Consider the following 11890-nt stretch of genomic DNA (forward strand, 5'->3'; position numbering starts at 1 on the left):
AAACTATTTGTTTTGAAATTTGAATTGTATTAATTGGTTTATATAAATGTGTTCTTGCTTTATCTTTATAGCAAAGTGGTTTTAAAAACTAAATCGGAAGCCATTGTGAGTTGTTAGAAGCTAGTGAGCTCCCTGCTTTGTTCTGGTAGCAAACATTTCTTCTGGATCATAAAACTTTTAGGTTCAGTAAAAATTAAGGGGTGCCTGTTCAGAATATAGTAAAAAATATGGTCCTATGTTATTTGTGTGAGTAGATGGATCTCAAATAAAGTTCATGTTTGTGATGCTTCCTTGACGTACACAGACATGGTAGCAAATATCCAGTTCTGTTTTCTTTATTTTTCGCTTTGGTCATCACAGTCCCTGGAGAGACAGGAAATCAGCAAGAAGAGAGGGGACTGGAGTCCAGCACTTTTGTTTGTTGAGCTAAAAGCCTCTGGTATGACAGGAATCACAAATAGTGCACATTGGACTGCTTATCTATTCTTCTCAGTGCACATCATGAAGCAACTCGGTCTGCAAACTTGTATCCTTCACTAAAGCCCAGCCAGACTGAGATCACTGTCTACAGAGTGCCTCTCCCACTCTATGGGGACTCATCAGTGTGTTGCCAAAACCAAGGGATTTACCCATTTGCCATGCCCTGAGGCGTGGGCTGTAAAAGTTAGGTGTGTCTGAACAAGACAAAATGTTTATTTGCTGAAGGATTTGACATATTGTGTAATTGAACAAGAGGTAAATGTCTTCTGGTATGGATAATTGTCTGAGTGAAATGGAGCCGCTCCACTTTGTACGCCTTGTTGACATTGTGGTAAAGTGTTCCGCCACACAGTGTTGCTGTCAAACTGGCAAAGCTAATAGTTACTTTTCATTTTTTTTGCTACACAGATGAACCCTGTCATACCAGTTTCCTGACCATTTCATCAAGATGTTGGGATAGCAGTGTAGTGAGAGCAGGGGGAGTGTGGTGGGAGAGACATGCTGGAAGCAGATTTCTCATGGGCTGAAAACACAGTCACACTGAAGACTTTTGACCCAGGCCCCCCGAAAACCTCCTTCCTCTGGAAAGAATGTGGCCTGCCCCCCCCCCCCCCCCCCCCCTCCGCTCGCGTCTTCTCTCCCACAAGATTGTGAGAAGGCAGTGTCTCTCTTGACCTATGCGGTGCTAACTAGAATTCGATTACCATGTGTACATTGTGTTCCATATATGTAGAGTACCAGGAGGCTTTTGAATGAACAGGGGGGCGTGACCATAACACACATGGAATACCAGTTTTTTTTATTTTCACAAGCAAGCTGCTACCTTTTAACAAAAACATTCAGAACATCTTTTTGAAGTAAAGAAAATAGTTACTCCCTTTTATAGGATTACTATCCAAACATGACTATAAAGCATAATTGATTGACACATGTATTCTGCTATAAAGTGGAATGCATATACTATCTTTGGTTTATCTTTGGTTGCATTCGTCGTCCCTTAGCTGTTGTCATCCCTCAGCCAATGACTGCATTTTTATACTTTCCCTTTGTATTCATTGTTTTTTTGTACAGGGTTATTTGTAACACTGGAATCTATTTAAGTCCCAGCAAGAGATGCATTTAACATTTTTGCTTAGTAGTTTTGCATAGAGGAAGATCTCTGTTGTCTAGCATTTGGGTTCAGTTTTCACATTTGGGTTGTTTTTAATCAAAAGATTATATTTTTTTCCCTGTGGCCTGTAGTGCTTTATCCATTTTTGGTGGATTGTATTAAGTGATACTGGATGTAAACATTATTGATGTCCTGGGTTGATGTGTGCTTCTACAGCTGATGCCTCTGAAACGCAGACCAGAATAATGTCCCAATAATGTCACTGCACGACACAGGAAAAAAATATAAAATACTTAATTCTGGAATGTCCCTTTAAGAAAAAAAATGGTTATCTTGATTTGGCCCCTCATGTGAAATAAAAACTGTTTCTTTGATCCATTTGGAGTTCATATCAAGGGTTAAGAGGATTTCACAGAAAAAAAGATCCATTCCCATCCTTCATGAATCCTCCAATGGATTCACATCAGCTCAGTGGATGTGCTCATGTCTGTGATGGGAGTGTCGTCAGGGATGTTGACATCACTTTGCATGAGGTCACTGACATGGTCATTTCCTTTCAGCTCTAGGTTCTTTAGGATTTCACAGACGCTTTCCTCATTTACATCACTTTCGGGCTTCTCCAAACACACTGCAGCCTCCACCTCAGTTGGCGGTTCTGTTGGCTCTGCAGGCTTTTCTGGCTCATGTGTGGAATTCTCAGCAGCCTCAGAGCTGCCTTGCTCACCTATGGGGATGTCTGATGAATCATCTGCATTGACTTGGATTGGAGCTAGGAAGGGAGTGACATCAGGCACACCCAAGTCAACCAAAGGGGCTGAAGAAATTTCTGGCTCAGGAACATAATCTTGGGCGAGCAGTTCTGTCTGCTGCTCCAGAGCCTCAGCTGGGTCTGGTGTTGGCTCTATGATGGGCTCACAAACTAACTCAATATCTGCCTCTGGATTTGAGGAAGACTCTGGTTCAGGCACAGGCTCTTGTGCTGACTCTGGAGTAAGCTGAGCTTCAGTAGGTTCTGGTTTTGGTTCTGGGGGTGACTCGTTGCTGGCTGCCACCAGTGGTTCAACTTGAGCTGTGGTTTCCGTCAACAAAAGCTCTGGTTCTGCAGCTTTTACTGGGGCAGCAGGAGCATCTTCCTCTTTACACTCTGACACACATTCTTCACCGGGCACACATGCCACCTCTGTCACTGGCTCTCCCACCACCACTTCTAGATTCTCAGCGATCTCCTGAGTCTGTGTTGTTGCAGAGTCTTCTGCTGGCGGAGTAGCTGCTACCCCCTCTGTAGTCTTCTGTTCAATGGCTTCAGTGGTGCCGGCTGGGACATCTCGCCTTCTGCTGAGCCTGTTTCCCATGATCAACCTGCACAAGATCAGATTAGAGCAGATTAAAATAATGTAAAGTAAATCAATCTAAAATATAATTTTAAGTGGCTGTTAAATTTTCTTTGACAATTCTCTGCACAGTGCACAGTTGCACAGTGAGGGTGATGGTACATTATGTTCTCCCTGCCCGGGCTGCGTACAGTACGTGCCACAGTTTTGGGAGAGGAGCGTGTGAAAGCGGTGCATGTATCTGTTGTGCCTGAGGACCATTTAAACCACTTGTCAGATATATTTACTTGCTTTTACGTCGCATTACACAGGCATTGATTCCACCAGAAACACCTTCTGGACAAGTTTACTGCACATGCATTTAAAAAGGTTTGCCACTTAACCTGTCCGCAGATGAAAAATCTTTATTTCTTTATGGTTTATCTCCCAATTAATTTGTCAAACAACCACACCTTAATCCAGCTATCAAAACCACGACCCCGCACACCAACATGAAAGCTGAACACTCATTAATTAGGCTACTTAACGTGATGACAGCACACACATAATAATATCACTGTTTTTATAGACATGAATTACTGCTGAGATACGAACAAAGAAACTTGTGGAGACGCCCCCTCCTCCCTGCCCTTTGCTGAACAAACTGTTAAAACGATCCAAAGTGCACAAAAGTGAAAACAGCTCCGGTTATAACGTGCAGGTGAAAATATGTAACAGTAAGCAATAATTAACCAACCTTTTGAACCTTTCTGCGATGCGCGTACAGCAGAAAAAGCTGCAGATGAACTCGCTCTCTCTCGATTTGGAGAAGTCCGCACGTCTGTGAGGGCGCGCACCAGCTGCTGCGCACCATGCGCGTCCGCGTGTGTATGCGGCGCGCAGCGACCCACAGACCGCAGCGCTTCCTGAGCCAAGATTCACTCCGCTGACTTTTCTTGACTATTAAACGTAAGAAAGACAAACCTTTTTGTCCCTCCCCTGAAAGCTGACATTGAGACACACAAGCCAGTGTTTACTTCTGGCAAGTAGTTCCAAAATAATCACCTAAATCATGTCTTTAAATAGTCACTGCTGTTAAATTGGAAAACAACACAAGTGATCGCCATAAAATAATGTGATATGATATGATCGGGAAGTGCTGACTTAGGTTAAACTTTAAACTCGTGACACATTTACTGTGGCATAAGCGTTCTATCCTCCCAAGTAGATGGTCATACTTTTAAAGGCTGCTCCTTGAAGATCCTTCACTTAAAGTAAGTTCACAGAAATATGAGATGCTCTTTTTTTGTATAACTGACATTTATTGATTTTTGTAAACATTTATAAAGATCATCTGAGACAGTCAGGGACCATGCGGCCTCAGAGGAGCTCCTTCTCGGCTGCTCCCTCCATGAGGAGTCTGTCAGGTTGGATGTCCGTGCTGCTCCTGCTTGTCTTCCTACAACTCTTAACCTCCCTGATGTGCTTCAGAGGCGTGTTCATCCACTCCAGTGAAGTCCTCACCAGCCCCTTTCTCTTCTGTGAAACACAGAAAGGTGGACTCCCCTGCAGGAGTTCTCCCAGTGGAGATGAACGTGGTTTCATCACAACAGCAGTTCTGGCTTTGTATATTCCAGTGGTGCTTGTGGCTTTTGCCCTGCTCGCCATGCTGTTAGCAGCCTATGCCAGAGACAGAGCAGCACTCTGTTTCAGCATGGTCTGTCAGGGCGTATCGACTCTACTCCTCCTAGCTGGGATTATTGTTTTTGTGCTGGTCTATTTGTCATATCTGAACTGGAAAGACATGACCAGTGGGTTTTATATCTGTGTTTGTGTGCAAGTGGAGCTGATGCTGACAACCGTGCTTACCTATTTGTTAAAGAGGAGGCTCACATCTGACTGGACATGAACAGGTCCAGACTGTGCTTTGGACCATAACAGACAGCCTGAGCCTGATGCTGGAGTTTAGGGACTACTGATGCTGACCTTGAAGAGTAAAATAAATATCATACACTTAGTGACAAGGCAATGACACTGATACTGACAGACTGTGAATATGTATGAGCTGCTGATTTTTTTTATTAACCTTAGTTCACTCCAACTATATATCAGTTTGGCTGCGATAACAATTTAAATGTGGTAAATGTTTTTATGTTCTAAAAGCTAAGGCAGAGTATGTAGATAAAAACAGGAAATGGCGACTCATATGGCAGAAGCATCAGATGTCTGTGGTGACACAGCTGCCGGCTTTTTCATATACAGCATCATAATACTGTGCGTTTCTACACCAGAAATGTTCTGTTTTCCTCATTAAAGCGTTCAGTAACCTCAAACACTCCGTTGTCTGTGGAAACTTCCAGGATGCCATGTTTAATTCATCAGAAACCATAATTTGGGGCTAGAGCAAGTCACAAATGTCTCATACCACAGAGTAATATTAGTGAGTTTTGTTTCACCATGCATTGAGCTATTACTATTTGTAGTCATCCCAGTGTCCACTAATGTGTAAGACATAAGAAGTTCGTCCTCAGGTAAAAAAAATTTCCCGCACAAGCCGTAAAGCATCGTCCTCCTCCTGCTTTCCTTTCTCAGCTTTGACATCCCCCTGCACTGCTCCGGCAAAATCGTGAACTGATGGCGACCTTTGACCCTCAGACCCATGATGCAGTGGACTCCTAATGTACGGCAGTGTTTCCACCTCTGTGTCTGTTTCTGAAACACATGTCATGTCCAAGTCATCTCCATAATTTGACGGTTCCTCTTCTGTCACCGGCTTGGCTGGCATCTGTGGACTGGCAGGTTTCTCCCTTTTCTTTGGGGTGTGTTCTGCTTTCTCTTCAACCTTTGTGTGAGAAGAGTGTGAGTGATCATTTTTGGCAGCAGTTACATGAAAACCTGTTTAAACTCTCTACAAAAATGTGACAGGTGTTCATTTTGTTAGACTTTTCCTAACTTGAATGGGAGCTACAAAATGTCCAGTACATGATGCATGGCATGTTTTTATTTTTATGTTTCATGTCTGCAGCAGCGTTGCTTTAGAAACTACATGATAACCAAAGAGAGAAAACAGTGCCACCTGCTGGTGAGTCGGGACTACCGCATCCTCGTTGGTAAGAAAAGACACTGCAGCTTCTACCAGCTCCTTCTCGTTCATACAGTAGAAAGCAGACCTGAAAACATACCGCTGCGTGTTTGTTAGTCTGAAAGACTACCATAACAGAACAGACGCAGAAAAAACCCGACAGTGTCTCATCTACCTCGCAGCTTTCCGTTTCCTGCTGCTCCTCAGCGGCTCCTTCTCTTTGACTTTCTCCTCCCTCTTTTCCATCCATGCCGGCAGCGCCCGGTGACTTTCCGTCATGCTGTTTTCTTTTTATTGTTCACATCGATCCTAGATGTGCAGCAATGTTTTACGAATGAAGGAAAAACAAAAGCAGGGAACTCACGTTTTGGTGAAGTCACGTGATCACACTGATTTCCGGAGTCTTTAGCGCCACTTAGCGGACAAACAAAAAAATAAATAATAAATATATTGTGTCTAATCACTTTTAGCAAGCCCATAAAATTATTTGATGTATTTAACATTTCATTTGAAATGAATTATTATTTTAAATGTATGTAAAAGGTGAAAACATGGAAAAGTCAAATATATATGGCATCATATATATGTATAAGCATTAAGTTAGCTTAGTTTAAATGGGTGTTTACATCAGTGCTACAGTCGTGGTGTTTTTACTCACTATGTTAATACTAAAAAAGAGTACTTTGAAAATGCATAGTGTACTATTCACACATGGATTTCAGCTATTTTCAAATCACTCCCCATTCACTTATATAAGTGCAAAAGCGCACACACACACTGCAGTTTGTTGGAATTAATCAGGGTTACCAGTAGTAGTGTTGTGTAATTAAAACCATGTTGCAAGTCTGGTCATCCAAATTCACATCTAATGCCCGGGTCGGTCTGTTGTCTCCATGAAAGAGGAATGACTGTGTGGAGTATTCTGCTTTTTTCCCTCCTCCTCGTTGACTTGATTAAGTTGTTGGTTCTCACACCTGTAACATACAGGAACAACAGAGCTTAACAACTAAACATAAAGTGATAATCACAGCTGTTTGATGACTGCAGGCAGTGTCTGCAGTGTCTGTGCATTCTTCTCTCCTCTTTATGTCCTTTCCTCACAACATTGTGTCAGACTCTCACTTTCTGTCACTTTGTGCCCAAAGCTGCCTTCTCTCTCTCACTCTCTGTGCTTTTTAATTATGTCTCTAAAGCCCCTTCCTACAAGTGCTTAGGCCTTGATTGCAAAGACCAGCTTTGTATATTTGACTAAATTAAAAAGCGGTGAAAAAGGGTGAAAAAAAAGTCTCAAGGCAAAGAGCATGTTAACAGCCAGATGCACTCACAATGTAATTCTCCCTGGAGCTCAGTGCATTTTAGGAACAACAAGATAAGAACTGGCAAATGAAAAAATCCTCAAAATCTTCCATCTGATTATGATCATTTATTATTATTTACAACAGATGGCACTCAGAGAAATGTCATTACAGATTTAGTCCTTGTTTCTTTATATATATATATAACACCACAAAAAAATTACTAAAATATATCCAATCATAACAACATTAGTCAGTTACTCAAAACCAAAGTGTAAAAAAGTATCTGCTATTTATTACAACTCATCATCATTAAAATTAAATACATTATTATTTAAAAAAATCTTTGTGGAACCTGAAGTAGCATTGGACTCATCCTGCTCCAGGCTTGCTGCCACATCCACAGATAAGGCTGTGCTAAGAAGATTTCTGTTACTAATGGAGTAAATCTTCTCACTGCTTTTCTTGCATGCTGAATTTGTGGGTCAAACGCGGCCAAAATGTCCACTAAACGTGCTGACATGAGAGAAACAAGGCAGTGTTTTTGTGGTGAAGAATTGTAGTAGGTTAAAAAAACTGTGAATTGTTGAATAAATATTTTTGAAATGGACACATATGATCAGAAAAGTTCTAACTCTAATCTGATCTATAGCCACTGATTTTCCACTAGCTTCTCATCATGTCGTCCTTTCCCTGAAGGTCCTAATTGGTATGAAGCAGTCCTATTTTATAGATGTCTTCCTGGGATTAACCCTGCTTTGAGTAAAGGTCATCTGCATTGGCCATCTGTCCCAGAAACCCTTTTTGTGATTGGCCATATGGCGTAAGACAGCAAGATTTAGGAAGAATGTATACATTGAATGAAGATGTTTTAGTACATAATGTTCTCTTCTGGAAAAGACTAAACCGCACTGAGCTGTCCATAAGCCCATTGGTGCATGGCAGCGGACCGGCAGATTGCTGTGAACTACTTTATCCCTGTAGGAACTCTTTAGTCTAGATAGCTAGGCCATATTTTGATCATACGCATGGGTTTAGTTTACAGGTTAGTTTACGTGTGTGTGTGTGTGTGTGTGTGAGCAGTTCAGGCTGAGCTGATCTAGATGATCTGGCATCGCAACACAACAAAGATGCTGCACCCTGTGGGAGCTGCAACGATGCATCAAGAGACGGACCAAACAAATCTCAAATATTCTGTCAGCAGACAAACTTTTTTCACATGTGACCTGTGCCTGACGGTCCTGAAGGCCTGCGTTATAGTGTCAGTTTTATTTCTTTGTCTAATCTGTCATCATATGGCACTGAGATAAGCATGGAGCTTTACAAATATCTAAATCTGCCTAGGAATAACACATGTTTATTCTCAGTGCCTCCTGGGACAGTGTGACTGTGAATGTTAATCTGGCTATTATATAAAGAGTTATTTATGAGGATGATTCACTCTTAAGTGAAGTCAAGTAGTCTTTACAGAAATGGCTGAATTAATAAAGGACTGCACTGGTCTCACTGTGAGATGTAACATGGCGTTAGGGGCCATCATGTAAGTTTGTAGCTTTCAATGATTAAAGGCGATGACATCCACTAAAACGAGTGTGAGGATGAGAAAAATAATCAATGTGTTGATAAATGAGGAGTCACTGGGAAGCAGTAATCTCTTCCACCCTATTAAAGTCAGGACTTGTACGCTACTGGGCTTCCTCATCAACAGTAATAGGCCAAATCCACAGGGATTTCCTGCCAATCACTGGCTCGTGGTGGCGGCTTAATGACTTTTCCTGGGAAGCTGATAAAAGTGTTTTTTTTCCCTCTAAATTCATCAATCTGCTGTTTCACTGTGACCAGCAGATGAACTGACAGATTCAGACACTTTTTCTGTCTGCTTGGGAATAGTAAACAGAGCTCCTGGGATATATAGTTTATCCCTGCTGTTATGGTGCGGTCGAAACTACAAGAATGTAATCCAAGACTTTAAAGGGAATTTTTCCCTTTAAAGTACATTTTCAGACATGCATTAACAGAAGCAGCAGAAACAAAAGAAAGTGAATATAAAAGTACTAAGCAGGGGGTCACCTGGCTCACTCAACCATTCACTAAATTGAAGACATAAATTTCATCCTTAAGTGCACACTAATAGGAGCAATCGCTTGCCTGGTTAAAAGACTCTAATCAAAATGCTAATTACAGTGCTGTAAATGAAGAGTTTATGGCTCATTATTTTACTTCAGTTCTACTTTTCTCTCTGTTTTCTGCTCTCCCTTTGCATCCATTTACCAAAAAGGCTGTGATTATCTCCACAGTGCAGCTGGCTTTAATTTCTCATGAGTCTGATGTACAGATGTTTACAGGGCTGTTGGTGTTAGTGATTAAATACGATGTGGGATTCAGTGAGCTGATGCTCACATGTGCACACTCAGAATAATACAGCAGTCTCATCAGCAGCGAACACATTTTGACACTTACAGATGTATTTATGTAGAAGAAAGAAAGAAGCTTCTCTGCATAATCGGTCAAAGGACTGAACTGCACGTGCCTGTAAGGAGTGCTGTCGTCTAATCTTCTGTGTTATAGGCAGTGAACTTTAGCCAGCCTTTGTACTGTACAGTCCTCCTCAGCAGATGAGGTTTCCTCAGCTGTCTTTGAATGACAAATATTTGCATTTCCTGTGTGTGAGTATTTTGAAATGTTGTCCACTTTGGTTCAGAAGTTTAGTCTGAAATCTGATGGTTGACCGTGAAAGCAGACGCTGGCTGCAACTTCACCATTACTCAGTGTTTCAAAGTTTTTGATCGAGGTTAGGTTAGTTGAAAACAAGATGCAGAAAGTAACACATCAAAGTTGTTTTCATTCTGTTCTTCGTGTACAGTTAAGCAAATCTCTTTGCAAACATCACATTCAGAGAAAAACATTTCTACTTACTAGCAAAAAAGAGCTCATGCTTCACGCTGAGGATTATGAAACCCTGAAAAATCTGAATAAATTACAACACTGCTGTAAATGAAAGCAAATTGTAAAACCTTGAGGGCACATGCCAATGGATTCAAAGGTGATGCAGAGCAGCAGCTGGCGTCTAGTTACTGCAGCACAAAGCTTCAGTGGCAGCACACGTTTTTGTTCCACTTTGATCCCTGTCTCTGTCAAACCCACTGAAGCCGCTGCTTTCCAGGTCTCTGATTACACCAGAAAAAAGCAGACAAGACACCGGCTTGGTTGCTGTGGCAACAGATGCTGATTTGAATAGATGTTTGTGTCTTACTGGGTGAGTGACACACAGACAGACATACAAGGTGGAGCAAACAGTGGGACTAACCAGCTGGTGACAAGCATTTATCTCACTGCAGTTCAAATGTTGCGCAGCTCAGGATAAGACTGAATAAAAGGACTCGTACAACTTCATAATCAATCACACACAGGAACAGGTGCTGGTTTCAAACACAGACCCAGATGATGCAACTTTATGCTAGTGTGCAGTATTTATCGTTTTTATCGTCTCCTGCTGAATTACCCTGAGGTTGTTACTGCAGACGAAAGTTGGTCCCACCTTACTGAATAATGATGACCTTGGAGACTTAAAAAAATATGGCTGCCAGGCTGTGGGGTCTGCTGCTTTGTGATTTGTGGTTTGTTTATGAAGTTTGCTGTGTGCTGTTTCCTTTCTGTCTCCCTTAGGTTGGTGTTTTATGTGATAAACAGGAAGTCCAAGTCATCAGGTGAGTAGATAAGCCATCAGGAAATATAGCACATAACTTAAAGTAAAAACACACTTTAAATGGTACACTTGTGTCTGTAGGCAGTGGTGGAATGCAACAAATAGGATACAAAGGACAAGTGAACTGCACTTGGTATGATTGCACTTGTGTGTGTATTGTGAGATCCAATCATTGATGTTTAGCTGATGGTTATTTAGCCATATTGCAGACATAGCCTACTAAATATGATGAATAGTAATAATTTATTATTAGCCCCGCCTGCATCTATTACATAAACAATAAAGATCTAAATAATAAAAGGCTAACAGGCTTAAAAGTTCTTTAAGCCCATTATTTTTATTAACTTCAGTTCTTTATAACTTTTCAAAGCACTGAAAAGTGCTGAATTTATGAGCAATAGGACTGACAGATTGTTGTGTGCATGCACATGGTGAGTGTAAGTGTAAGTGTGAAACAAAGGATGGGAGGTCATCAGAATATATTGCTCCTTTGCACCCAGGCGCCTGTCTAAGTGCCTGCTTACTGCCCATCTGAAAGCACAGCTGCTGATTTAAAGCAATTACAATCATCTAGAAAGGCACAAATCTTCTGGTGGACACAGTGACAGGTTCTGTTCTTAAAAGGCAATACATCAAAAGAAAGTCTCTGTCCCGCCAACTCTTAGCTTCCATTTTCATCTTTCTGAAGCTGCAGCCAGCATTTCAGGCTTCAGGTGAGGAGTGTCCTCTGAGAAAGGACTGCAGGGAACGTGGCTTGCTCTCTGCTCTGCATAGAAATGCACAGGGATGCAACGCACTGACAGGTTTATATGCCCAATGAGGTTTTTGGCACAGCCGCCTTGTGTGTGTGTGTGTGTGTGTGTGTGTTTGTAAAGAGTGCATTTGCCTCCTGGACATGCGCCTTAT

The 11890-nt window shown here is 41.7% G+C and overlaps 1 protein-coding gene across 1 annotated transcript; it reads right to left on the reverse strand.

Moving 5' to 3' along the window:
* Window positions 1-1258: 1258 nt before the first annotated feature.
* Window positions 1259-3784, reverse strand: LOC114452530 (protein TsetseEP-like). The gene is made up of 2 exons (XM_028431881.1): window positions 3659-3784; window positions 1259-2950 (listed from the first exon to the last, which is right to left on the reverse strand). The coding sequence occupies exon 2, from the start codon at window positions 2941-2943 to the stop codon at window positions 2050-2052; it is 894 nt and encodes a 297-aa protein (XP_028287682.1). The 5' UTR covers window positions 2944-2950; window positions 3659-3784; the 3' UTR covers window positions 1259-2049.
* Window positions 3785-11890: the final 8106 nt, after the last annotated feature.

This window comes from Parambassis ranga, chromosome 19 (genome assembly GCF_900634625.1).
Source record: "Parambassis ranga chromosome 19, fParRan2.1, whole genome shotgun sequence".
NCBI classification, from domain to species: domain Eukaryota; kingdom Metazoa; phylum Chordata; class Actinopteri; family Ambassidae; genus Parambassis; species Parambassis ranga.

Coding starts and splice junctions, on each gene's coding strand:
- LOC114452530 (XM_028431881.1), bottom strand. CDS start 2,943: ATGGGAAACAGGCTCAGCAGAAGGCGAGATGTCCCAGCCGGCACCACT.